Raw genomic sequence first — 13981 nt, forward strand, 5'->3', positions numbered from 1 at the left:
TTTTTTCATCTTCAGATATTGCTTTGTTTTGAACAATCATTCCTTCCTTCTAACCTACAATAAATGTTTTCATTTAGTGTAGACAGCATTCCTTCACCTCAGTCACAATCTTTCTTTATTCTGTATGAGTGAAAGCCTCAAGGTGTATTAATATTTAAAGTCCTTGTGCTACAGCTGTCTCCTTCAAATTCAATGGAAGTCTTTTTTAATCCGGTGGCTGAGAAGGACAATCTTGAACAACTCCGGATGCTTTAGTCAACTCACTTGCGATTAACTTAGAGACTTTCCTGCATTGAAATGCAGGAAAGTCCTTAAATAATCAAGGTTTTATTTTCTCATCAGAAGGCCTTAATTTGCCATTGAACTTCTCAGAATCCATGAGGCCAGGTACAAAATTCAACACGGGCAATTCCTGATGCAGAAAAGAAGTCCCATATCATCACTTACACATATTTATAACTAAAAGTAGGTATATATTATTCTGGTCTAATGACTAGACATATTGTTCAGTGACCAGATATGCTTAGTTTGGTTTAGTAAGTCAATAGAATTGTCTTGAAAATACCCGTAGATTTATCCAATGCTCTGAAAAACATATCTGAAAATATAACCATAGGTTTCAAAAGTATTTATGTTTATTACTGATGTAGAAGTAGAAATCCTACTGTTCAAAAACACTTTTGAAGACGTTAGAGAGTACTTTTACTCAAGTAAAAGTGTAAAAGTACCATTTTTTAAACTAAGGTATAAGAGTAAAAGTAATGCAGGAAAAAATGTTAAGGACAGATGCTTTAAACCTTGTACTGGTTAAATGTTTTTTTACAATTCTGGACGATAACTTTCTCATACTTAATTTTCTTAGTTTTATAAATAATGGCAACAGTGTAAAATTTAACTTTGCATCATCCATCATCAACAAGTTGATGCAGCAGCCGGTCCAGACACAAAGAAATCAGCGGTCTGAAATTATTTTGATGGTTTTTATTTTTTTAAATACCAACATTCCATAATGAAAACGAGCTTAAATGAAACGAAACTGAGGATATTTTTAAAATGTTAGGAGTAGAAAGTAGAGATAAATGCAAACAAGTTGTTGGAGTAAAAGTTAAAAGTTGTCTAAAAAAATAATTTCTCCAGTTAAATATAGATAGCCAAAATTTCTACTTAAAGCTACAGTGTGTAATAATTACAGGGATATACAGTCAGAAATGTAATATATTATACATAACTATGTTATTTATCATCATCTACGAGCTCAGCCTCTTAACCTTAATATTTGCGTTGCCTTAGAATTCGTTATTTATAATTACATAGGAGCGGGTCTCGCAGCCATGGAGGCAGACATCTTTGCGCTACGGCAGCGCAGAGCCAACAAACTAGCGATTGCGAGATCGCCCATTACGCTCGAAAGTAACTACGGCAAGTTGAGAGAGATGAACTGAGACGGTACTGAAATCTATACCCTACACAGACTAATGAAATACTATCTGTAAAATTATCTATGTAAACAAACCTCATCACTTGAGAAGGTAGGTGATGCGGACGTCGTGGAAGACATTTTGTCCCGTAACGCTCGCCGTACTGTTGGGGGGGAGAAGCGGTGGGGGGGAGATGTTCATGTTGCTGCGGTCTGCAGTCTGACTGCTAGATGTCGCTGAAAATTACACACTGTAGCTTTAAGTAAGGTAACAAAGTATTTGAGAATCAACCAAAATTAGTGTCACTTAAACTCAAGTGACACTGTCCAAATTCTTCACTCTCTGCATTATGCTGTTTTCTTAAAACTGAAAGGGATACCATGACTTACTTTCAGATTATTTAAATAAAAAATATCTATAATTTTGAGAGCATCCCATAGACTGTTGAAAAACCCTTCTTAGAAAATATATAAAATCCTAAAAATAACAGTAAACCTTATAAAACAAGAGAGTGTTTTATACCGACATTTTCCCCAATCCTGATAAACATATACAGACAGTAGGGTTAAATTTAGTCATTAAATAAAAAGCAAAATGGCACAATGATATGGGGTCCTTTTCTTGGTGCACTTTTCAATGTTTTTGGAGTACCAATGGAACCATTTTACCCAGGTACTAAGGGTCCTAAAGTTTACCAAGTGAACTACAGCCTACTTGATTATTGTCCATCGCTTTATTTAAACAGATTATTCCACTTTTATATGGTGATCTGTAGTGAGATAAGTCTCCACGTTGCTGAAACAATCTCAGACTGGTTCCTTAAACTATACTCCAATAGATTCCGCATCACAATATTTCATCCCAATAGGGCATAAAGAAGTCCAAGCTTGCAACTTGTACACAATAAGTGGTCACTGAGTTAATATGCATTGCAGCAGAAATGAATAAATGTTAATTGCAGAGTTCACAAGAGCATTCATTATTCAAATGCACCTCAGGCCCTAAAAGCTGACAGCTTTAAAACAACATAATGGATTAAATACGAAATGTATCAATAAAATGTTTTGTGCACTGTATATATTTTTATATTTCTGCTATTAATAACCTAAACTGAAGCATATTAACATATTTCTTATCAGGGATGTAGAAAACTTCTGACTGCAGGACTTTCATAACCTTCTCTGTCTTACTCGTCTCAAACACTCTGTGTTCAGCACCAGTTTCCTCTGTCTTAATTTAATTATTTCCTGTGGAAAGGTTCCACTGATTGACTGAAAGTCTTTTTAATTCTTCCTGTATTAGATCCTCCAGGGAGGAGTAATAAACCAAAGCCCCCCACGTCGCTGTCAGCTAATCAGAGCTCAGCGGGTGTTATTCTGCAGTGGTCCCTTCCTGAAGCTCAGCAGCCTCCCATCACAGGCTTTGTCCTCCAATCACGCACTGCAGAAGAGGAGTGGTTTAATCTGGAGGAGAACATCAGTGCCAACAGCACCCAAATACTGGTTGTGGGTCTACAGAAGGTAAAGCACCGGTTGCACTCCTCCCTATGTGTCTAATCAGCCCCTTTTGGATAGCTGTGTGCTGTCTTTACTGCACTGATTTTATTTGGTAGACTCAGTTTGGAACCCTACATGACAGCCATCACTTCCCTTGTCGTCTGACTCCTTTTTTTCCCTTCCCTTCACCGTTTCATCTTCCCCTTCCCCCTCCTGTGTGTGTCTACATGAATTCAAATGAACTTCATTAGCATTGCAGACAGTGCCATGTGTTGACAAAGTGTGGTTTCATCCTCTGTCCTCCCCACTGCGTGTGTGTTTCTGTGTGCATGGCTGCTGGGTTTAGGAACGCGTGTATGAGCTGCGGATGCTTTCTCGTCGGGGGGAGCTGCTGAGTGAGCCCAGTCCATCAGTCAATGTCTCCACCACAGGTAGGTGTTTGAGAGCAACCCTCTCTTCTTCAAAGTGACGCCTCACACTCTGCAAGCTTTTCTCTTCGCCCCATGTTTCTTCTGTCGTCCCTCCTGCACTAGAGGAATCAGAGAGGGACCCTTGGGAACCCTGCCCATTTGAAGCCTGGGTGATAGAAATAGCTCCCCTAATAACTTATGAATTTTTTCAACTTGTATTTTTATGTGAGATGAATGTTAAATTAGATGTAGGACTCAGGCTTCATTTGTAGCCTGTCACTGAGGCCCAAACTCAATTTTTTTTGTTTAAACAGCTGTGCTGAGTATCAGTCATTTGGCTGCAAAACATGTTCATGGTTTATAAGGTTTGATTGATTATCATAAAAATGGATTACCAGTTTGAAATAAAAAAATTAATTAATAATTATATAATATAAATGTTGAAACCAGGAAAAACATTATGACCTACTGTAACAGGGTGTGACTAATCTTTTTAGTCATGTTCTTGTTTGGTTGGGCCTAATTTTGAGACTGGAGTTTAAGAATAAATTAATCAGTAAAGAGGACATGCAGTTAAGTGAACACTGTCTGTTCCTGCTGCCATACTGGACAGCATAAAGCCACCTGCATGTACTGTACCATAATGATACAGCAAGATACTACAGATCGTAATACAAAATGAGTGGATAATCTGCCATCCCAACATTGTCTACATATGTTGAACATATAACAGGTTGCATCTCAGAAAACCTCTCAGTCAGAGAGGCTTTCTCCTGAACTGGAACCTCACTTACTGTTTTATGTCGCTTTTCAAAATTGATGCCTTAAGATACAATGCTGACACTTATCCTGGCAGGGGGCCGAGTAAAGCCTGGCCACCCTACAGCGGTTATAATATGCTGGGGGAAACCCTGCATGCCTATCAAAAGATGAAACTTGGTTTAGACAAGCAACAAAGCTAATTTACACATCTGTCTAAATGAAAACAATTTCTACAACCTTACTTTGTGCATAACAACTAACCATTTCAGAGGTGATTGCTGCAAATTGTGCTATTTGAAGTTGGACTCCAGCTCCATCTCTTCATAGCAGCCACCTATCTTACTTACCTCTCTGGGTCTTTAGGGGAGCGATAAAATGAGATGGCATCATTTCTTCTTTGTTGGTTGGTATACCCATGTCAGGGTTTAGTTGTGGTTTGAGGACCCAAATGCAGAGGCAGAGAGGCTGAGGAGATTTCTTGCAGCTTTAATGAAATTAACAGAGGCGGGAATCCAAAAATCCAAAATCCAACATGAAAAATGTAAAGCAAACCAGAACTATGGAGACATCAAGGGAAAACCAAAAACGAGGAGCCAGGGAGAGACGAGGAACGTAGACCACAGCATGGGAAGACAGCAAAGACAAGGAACCAACAAAGAGTGATAGCAGAGGGAGACCATATATAGCTGACAGAGACAAAGGGAGGGTTAACGAGCTGACAAGGAGCAGGTGTGAGAGGAGACAACGAGGGAGCCAAGGGGAAAGGAACACACACACACAAGAGGGCAACAGAAAAACATGAGAACTAACAAATCTAGAAATTACAACAAAACTGGAATTAAACCAATAAAACTAGAAAACAAGGAGCAAAGTAAAGAACAGAACCAAGACCATGACAACCCATATTCTAAGTATGAGATTACCATGTTCTTGTTGGTGTTTTCAAGGTAATATGGAGAAAAACTGCAAGAGGTGCTGACTGTGTTTGTTTTTCTGTTCAAGGGGGTGGAGTCACAGGTGTCACGTGATTGGCTGACTTCAGCTGCACGTTCTCTACAGAAATCTTTTCATACAAGCAAAGTCAATGCAGTAGTCAATGAAGTAGTAAAACAAAAAAAACAAAAAAACAGCACAGAAAAAATAATAGTTAAATAAGGCTAAGCATGAAAAGAAGAATGAAACAGTGGTTTTAGCAAAAGTGATGTTAGTCAGAGGGACAGCTCAGTTATGCTATTTAGGATAATGATCAGTCAGAGTTAGACAGAAAATAAAAGAGAGAAATTCTAGAGAGTATAAACAAATGAAATCACATAATAGAGATAATATTAGTAAACAAAAAACAGAAGAATTGATAAAACGTGTAATTTTGAATTCATAAAAAGTTCAATGCAAAGGATTTCATATAATAAGGAAAGATCTTCATTTCATGTGCACAGCTGCTATATACATGTCCTAATTACAACAAGAAAAGTGATGCAAGCAAGTATTGTAAATTACAGTCAATTGAAGTCAATACATGTTTTAGTCACATCAAACTCATAATTTTATACTCCACCCTGATCTAAGGTTGGTCAGTTATATTTATATCTTCCGAAAATATATTTTTCATTGTTTTCACAGATATGGAGAGCTATGCAGCCGACTCACGAATCCTGGAGTTTGTTCCAGAACCATTACTGGCCGGTATTCTTGCTGGGATGGGCTTTATGTTACTTGCAATGGTCTTGTTGCTTGGTTCTGCCTGTGTAGTCAGCCGCAGGAGAGACCAGCGCCGCAGAAAGAAAGATAATGGTGATTATCCCTCTTCCGTTGAAGATTTATCAGACATTGGTTTTGATGAACTGATCTGAATCTTAAATATGAACATTTCTTGTGATAAAATACTAAGATACATAATATCCGTATCAGACCTATTTTCATAGATTTAGCAAAGTCATAGATGTCATACGCATTGCTTGCTGAGTTGAGTGTTGTCTTATTAGCTGCTAATAAATCTAGAGTTAAGTGACTTTAGGACAATGTGACTGCCCATTGAAGGACTTAAGTCCTTCAATGGGCTCTGTTTAGGGTCGAATATGTTTTTTACTTCTTGAGCAGTGAGTCATACACCATCTCACTCCTCCTCGCTCCCTTTCAGAGCCCCTTCCTGCCATCTATAAGTGTTCCCCATCAATGTGAGTATCCCTTTATCACTCCATAGTAATATAAGCTGGTGACCTTTCCCTCCTTCCGTACTTTAAATGTGCTGAAAATGCCAACCACTTTCTGTTTCACACTCTTATCTTCCTTACAGTAATCTGTCCACACTGCTCACTGTGTTTTCATGCAGTCTCACTTTAGCAGTCAGTTTCTCTTCCATTTACAGCTCTGTTTCTTCTGCCCTTCCCCATCTTTCCCCTCACTCTCGCAGGAAGACTTCAGGCTCCAATACTCCAGACAGTTTGTTGAAGAAAAGCCTCCTGCCAGCCAGCTCTAACCTCTACCCCACAATGTCTTCCACCACCTCCTCCTCACAGACAGACTGCTCCTCGTTGAGGACAGATAACAATCGTCAACGGAAGAATCTTGAGTCATTCTACAGTAGAGGCAGTCTTACCAAGACAACTTCTTTGTTTTCTCCCTCCATTGAGTTAATCTCTAGAGGTCCAGATGGTCGGTTCACTCTCAGTGACTATGACACAATAAGTGTTGATAGCAAAAGGATTTCCAGAATCAGAAGATCTGTATCGCTTCACTTAGAAAAGGAGGAAAAGAAAGAAGTACCATATGTGCTCTCTGTTGATGTGCCTCCTTTTACACCTGAAGGGGATTCAGCTCAAATTTGCAGCATGGGCCATCTCCCACCACTTAAGGAAAGCTATGTGGGTTCTCCTGATGAGGGCAGCCTGTACTCAAACAGCAGTCTCGGCTCCTTGCCTCGTCTGACTAGAGGGCTACCTTCAGTATTTCCTGTGCTCCCACATCTCCGGGCCAACCTCAGCCAGCCATCGACTACTGCTAGCACTCTTGTTCTCCAAATGGAACATGAACGTGAGACCGGAAACCTGAGTCGATGCCTGAGCTTGGCTCAAGAGAGAAAGAAACTGGAAAGAGAGCTAAGGAGGTATACGCTAGAGAGAAACTCCTTTAAAGGCAAGACAGGTCAAACAAAAACCAACAACATGGAGGAAAGTGATGGGATGCTTATGTGGGAATACAAAAGCAAGACCTTGCCCAACAGCTATCGACAAGGTAGCAAGGAGAGATCTAGCCACCTTACATCTTCCTCAGAAAACTGGGAACCCCATCTTTTTGATTCCAAATTAAATTTGAATCAATTTAGGGAGCATATGAGCAAATCTCCACCTTTATGTCCCACTTTGTCTCCTTATTCTTCTGAATCAAACCCATTGCTTCAACTCAACGGGGCAAGAAATTCCTTAGGTGAAAGATCCACCCCTCCTCATCAGAGAGGTAAGATAATAGATACAATACAGAGATCGGGCATTCCAAGACGATTCACATCCTATGACCACCAAACAATGGATGAATTCTTTAAACCACAAAAGGAAAAGAATCTTAGTATTGACACATTTTTTCACAGCAATAAAGCCTCTCTAGATACAGTACCATATTCTAAGAGACCAATAGAAATACTTGCTGAACCTACTAGCAAAGAATTGTGTGTTGAAATGAGTGTAGATGAGCCAGAGTTTGAAGGGCCAACATTGCAACCTACAAAGCCCATGCTACACCACAGAATTGCCTCTCATGTTCAACACGGCTGCTCACTGTCTCAAACAAGAAGGCATCAAGACATGAGGAGGAGCACCAGCTTTAATTGCAGCAGAAATGCTTCTGTAGACAGCTTTGACAGAGCCCGTTATTCTCAGCAACTTTCAGAAACAGAGTTCTGGAAAGCTAGGCACCAAGGTTCAAGAACTTTAGACCGCAAGCAGCGGAGTCAGAGTCTGGACTTGAGGAGACAGAAGAAATCCTCTTTTCTCACACCAACTGCATGGATAGATTCACTAAGCCAAGAGAACTGTTCAGTTAAATATTCTCAAACTGAACCTGAATTCTCACCTGCTGAGGGATATATTTCTAAAGGTCATAGTCCACAGGTTCTGACTCCAAATCCTGACGTGCCTTACTACTGCCAACCTTCCCCTTCAGCTGAAACTGCAAACAATCAGACTGCCTATCAGGAAACAACAAAATCACCAGGTTTTGTTGTCAGTTTGAAGCAAGTATCCACATACTTGCCACCCGTCACCAATGATTTAGATGCACTGGAAGTGGAGACAGCAAGCTACGAGGGAGTGCCAGATTCTGGCGGAAGTTACAGCAGTTATGCAAGCAGTGGCCGAGGCAGCATGGAGACTACCAATGGGCGCCTCTCTTCATGTGCCCTGTCCCCAACTCTTACACATCCACTTGAGACTGCAGAAGACACCCAGCGGAGGTCAGAGGACAAGGAAAATGGCCAAACTGAACCAGGGCGAAGGTAAGTACATTTACCGTTTTACCAGATACCTTACAGTCAGCTTTTTGAAGGACCAACATTACCTTTATTATCTACCAAATTCTAATCAAAACAAAGTAAAGAGTAAACTAATCCATGGAGGCTTTGCATGGTGATGCAAAGTTGTAATCTTAGTGCTAATTTAGGTAGCCTAATTGAATGGAATTGAATAGAATAGCCTACTAGAAATAATGTGTACATCTCATATTTTTTTTCTTCTTTAGAAGACAGCTCTCAGTAGATGAGAATTATGAATGGGATGCTGCAGATATCTGCTCACAGCCCGGAGAAGAGAATGGTGAGAACATTGATTTTCTTTAATGTGTTTTAAGGCAAAGTGTTTAAACCAAGGTTCTGCTTCATTTCTTTTCAAAAGTGATGTTTTTAAGACACTTTTCATATTTGGCAACATAGTAAAATCCATTTTACTATTAATTAATCATCATGATTTAATTTAGGAAACCAATTTTAACAAAACCAAAACACCAACTCCCCATAACTTAGGGGTGGACCTGTTCTTCCAGGTAAATTTGCATGTTTTCTAATCCAAAACAAGGCATTGCTGGGCTACTCTATAAAGCCTGGAACTAAACGCTAATCAAGACATTTTGAATTGAAAAAGCTTCCTGAATGGGAACTGAAATGTCTTCAAACTTGGAAAACAAAGTCCATTGGATTGTTTTTTTTTTTTTACTTTTTTGGATGACTAAGAATCTTCACCAGCATATTTGAAAGAACTCCAGATATAAATCTAAATATTAGAATACAAATTAATATAAAAAAGTCCTTTCATTATTCTAAAGTAAGAAAATTAAGGTTTGTAAGCGGATAAGCAAAAAGGGGAGTGAAAGCATAAAGGTACACAAGCCCTGGTGTATGTAGGTTACTATCTATAAAGGTGTTATTTTTTTTTTAGATTGAAACAGGTTGTTTGTCAATATTGCAATATTTGTCAAGATACGGTTCTGAGTGAATTAAATTTGCAAGTCTGAAAATCAATATGATTCAATTTCATACTTGCCATTTCAGTATTTATGTATCAATATATAAAGTACTGTTTTGTGTGTCTCTTAAAATTGCTTGGGGATTATTGCGACTAATAGATGCATGAGAAAATAATTTAATAAACCAAACAAATGAAAGCACCTGCTTAAACTGTTGACAGTAGTAAATTAGAAAATGAATCTCATCTTTCCAGTGTCATTTATCCTCATAAAAATGTTACACCACGTTTAAAAGCAGGAATATTTTTCCAAATATTTTAATAAGTTTGGATATAAACATGTATTGTGCTTTTGAGGGCTGTTTCATGTTTAAATATATCAAAAACAAAGATGAAAGCATGAGCCAGAAGGAAAATCTTAACAGTTATATTAATGAATATTGCAAAAATAAAAGTTTTCAAATTATCTTTAACCTACATTTGTTGCCTTATGGAAATGGTTTTGGTGTGCAATGGCAGTTGGCATTAAAAAAGCTCATTCCTATAAAACTTTCTGCTTTAATTGTGTCTTGGTGACATTTGCGAAAATATTCTCTCAAACAAATTTAGAAAAAGGTCAAGTTCGTCTATGATAAAATAAGCCAGTTTTTAATATCCAGCACATAAACGGTGACTGTTTCATAACATGGATCATTATCAAAATGATCAAACTTAAATATCAAATACCATCTGAGGTAGAATATTAAAAATTCACAGGTTGTAATTTAACAAATTTCTTTTCGTTGTACCCGCAGGCATTCTTCCAACTCTGAATCCACTGAAGCCTGCTGCAAACCGGAGTCTTCCCAGCATGCAGCGCTTTAAGAAGGCAGAGAAATGTTCCTCTAAGCTTTCTTCGCTCCCGGGGCATCAAAGCAGATGCTCTGCTGAGCCAGAACCAGATGCCGTGCTGTTCTGACAGCTTCTCCACTCGCCTCATCTCACCTGGTGTGTCCTTTCACACCTCCGCTAAGATCACCGGGTGACAAAAGCTCCTGCTGAAGAAAGTGAGCTTTTCTGTGATCAAGATCATCCTTTCTTTTTTTTTGTAGTGGGAAAAAAGATGACAACCAATGAACAGAAGTTTTTGGGGGTTGTTTGGTCTTTTTCGCAAGGCTTCACAAATTCATTTCAGTTTTAACATTTTCTTTTCAGACTATATATCTCTCAATCCATTGACTGATTAGATTACTGACTGTATTCATCCAGTGGAGATCTTTATTTCACATCTGGTCTTTGCAATGGTCCTGATACAAATGCACTGTTCAGAATGGGAGCGCATCAGAAGTAATGTGCTTACTTAAAAGACATGAAAGGATTTGCTTTTCTACATGTTTAGTTTAAAAATGATTAATTATATTATAAAATGTGATTACTTTAGCATACATAGTAAGCTGGGAAACAGTATTACAGCAGCTTTATTCTGATATGTGGAAGAAAAATGGGTTGTTTTTGTTTTGTTGCCCAAATCTGCATCTGCCTTGATCTTTAAACCTTAGGCTGTGTATTGTGGTGTGAGCTGAATGAATCATCACACCGCTATCATCCAGGAAGGAATCAGACGTCACAAGTACATATTAATTTTAGTCGTTATGCTACTAGCTTTTGGTTTAGATGATTAGATAAAATTGGTTTAAAGGTTATTTAATAACACACTTTGAAATAATTTTTTTTTAATGCTGAGTCATTTAAGAGATTTATTTTCTCTGCTCCAGCCATCCATCCATCCTTTCTTCCTACGTCTCACTGCCTGCGACTTAAATTGAGTGTTTGGAGGGTGTAAATATGTATAAAAAAGGATAAACCAAGGCCCAAAATCATTTAACTATACATGATATTCATAAGTATCTGATTCATCTGCAGAGGCTAAATCAATTTGTGTAAAGTTTAATTCATGGAGATTATTGTAAAGTGTTTTTAGTATCTAAAATATAAAGCTTTGGTTGTAATGAGAAGGTTAAGTGCGAGAGGCGTAATCCTTCACACAGAGGAGTCTAAGGCTTATTTCTAAATAAGTAATTATGCTTCAGAGGGTTAGCAGATCTCGGCTTTCTGTTTTACTTATTTTTATGTTTTATATGTTTCTTATAAAAATGTAAAACTATCAAAATATATAGAATAAAGATTTTTTTTTAGCTACAGATGTCTAAGCTATAAGATAGGATTTAGAAAGAGATATAAGATAACTGAGATATTAATTTGATTTAAAATGTATAGCTTATTTTACCAGATGTGGGAATTGGGATGATGTGGTACTACCATGAGTCTCCCTGTTGGACGTGGTTATAAAGCCACAAAAAGGAGGCTGTCATGAAGACATCCTGATCAGACACCTGAGCCACCTCACATTGAATCCTTGGGATACCCTGAGCAGCAACTCTACCCACTCGCTCCAGCTGCTCTTCTTCTAGACTTTTCTGCTTCTGATTACCTTCCTTCAGAGAAAGCCTGGAGCAACACCCACATTACTGCAGCCAAAGCTCTGATTCATCTGATCATAAACAAAACAAAATCATTTAAATCTAGCATAATACGTTGGTAGATGAAGGAAGTGATTATTTTAAAGATATGTTGATGCTTTTATGATTTTAAAGGATCATGTAATTATGCTTTTGTGTTTATTGTCATTTTCTGACTGGAATACATTTGGAATCCCCTATTTTAAACTATGAAACCACTGGCTGCCACATTGTAATGTGGTATTTGATTTGACTTTATGATAACTCAAACTATTTTAAATCAAAGTTGCTTTATGGCTGTAAAAAAATAAAGTATGTTTTTTATATTTTGCAATACATGCAAGCTTCATTTATGTCCTGTCTGACCTCATGTGCACGGATATGTTTTAACATTAAGAGCATATAATCAGCTTTTGATAGCATAAAGCAGTACCCCTTTATGCTTATCAACATTAACTCATAACTAGTTCAACCCTAATCTTTTTGATCACAAATGTTATTAATTAGAACAGTAAACTAGTTTGAGGTCACTATCCAAAAGAAATATGAGCATATAGAGCTCAGTCAAACCCCAAAACATAGGTTCTGATTTACTTTACCTTTTCTTCTAAACTATTTCTTTTTCTTAAACATTTTGACATGTTTTCAAATTGCAGCCAAAAACATTTGTGTGTTTATGTTTTAACTTTTACACGAAGAACACAAAGGCACATTCAGCTTCTCTGATTCTATATTTAGCCCAACAGTCTTTCACTGTAATTACAGAAGCAAAATTTTCAGGTATGTTTCAACCAGCTTTACACATACAGTGACTGAAATTATTTCCCATTCCTCTTAAAAAAAAATCGATCTCAGTAAAATTGGATGGATATTATCTGTGAATAGTTAATTCATTTGAATTCTCACCTGAAATTCATATTTAAATATAGGCTATTCTAAGTCACCTAAAAACAATTAGAAATAGCAGAATAAAAAACTTTAACCTATATGTATAAATATTTTAAGGATAGTTTATTTAGTCTTTTATTTTGCCTTTCCTATGAACTCTGATTTTTAGTTCTTTACATAGATTTTTTTGGATGATTCGCTGGGCCATTATAGCAGCTTTATTTACTTTCTTAGAGACCAACTGAGAGTTTCTTGGCTGTGTGTTTGGGGTAATTGTCTTTCTGAAATGTCCACCCACGTTTCATCATCATCCTGGTAGATGGCAGCAGATTTTTATTAAGAATGCATCTGTACACTTTTCCATTGATCCTTCAATTATTTGAAGTCTGCCAGTACCATATGCTAAACAATTATTTTTCCACCTCCAAACTTCACTGTTGGTATGCTGATGTGCTAGTGCCATTTAACCACCAAACATGCGTATTATGGCATCCAAAGAGTTCAGTTTTGGTCTCCTCTGACCAGACTATATTCAATTGAATTGAATTCAGTTTATTTCTATAGCGCCAATTCACAACACATGTCATCTCAAGGCACTTTACAGAGACAATTCAATAAGATCATACAGTCAAACTGATTAAAAGTTTTCTATCTAAGGAGAACAGTTGATTGCATCGACACATTGACTCAAAGGCAGTCCCTCACACTAAGCATGCTTGTAGCGACAGTGGAGAGGAAAAACTCTCTTAAGGGGAAGAAACCTCCAGTAGAACCAGGCTCAGCTGGGCTGCTGAGGTCGATTGGGGTTCGAGGAGACAGAAGCATATATAGAAAAAGAAGCAGTAATACAAAAGTAGACAGGGTGACTGTCTTATGGACTAAAACTCGTAGTTGGTTCCACAGGAGAGGAGCCTGATAACTAAAAGATCTGCCTCCCATTCTACTTTTAGACATTCTAAGAATCACTAATAAACCTGCAGATTGCGAGAGAAGTGTTCTGTTTGGAACATAAGGAAAAGTCCTATCTCTGATATAAGATGGAGCCTGGCGTATCATCCCAGT

At 37.8% G+C, this 13981-nt stretch overlaps 1 protein-coding gene across 1 annotated transcript in view; it reads left to right on the forward strand.

The window, feature by feature from the left end:
* The window catches only part of LOC107102473 (protein turtle homolog A-like), a 79524-nt gene extending 67198 nt beyond the window's left edge, over positions 1 to 12326 (forward strand). Inside the window, exons 15-21 of the mRNA XM_015401801.1 lie at positions 2721 to 2938; positions 3261 to 3345; positions 5707 to 5877; positions 6224 to 6260; positions 6497 to 8572; positions 8815 to 8888; positions 10328 to 12326. Coding sequence (XP_015257287.1) covers positions 2721 to 2938; positions 3261 to 3345; positions 5707 to 5877; positions 6224 to 6260; positions 6497 to 8572; positions 8815 to 8888; positions 10328 to 10491 — 2825 coding nt within the window. The 3' untranslated portion in view covers positions 10492 to 12326. The remainder of the gene's footprint in view (positions 1 to 2720; positions 2939 to 3260; positions 3346 to 5706; positions 5878 to 6223; positions 6261 to 6496; positions 8573 to 8814; positions 8889 to 10327) is intronic.
* Positions 12327 to 13981: the final 1655 nt, after the last annotated feature.

Source organism: Cyprinodon variegatus, unplaced genomic scaffold (genome assembly GCF_000732505.1).
Source record: "Cyprinodon variegatus isolate N-32 unplaced genomic scaffold, C_variegatus-1.0 Scaffold32, whole genome shotgun sequence".
Classification (NCBI taxonomy): Eukaryota; Metazoa; Chordata; class Actinopteri; order Cyprinodontiformes; family Cyprinodontidae; genus Cyprinodon; species Cyprinodon variegatus.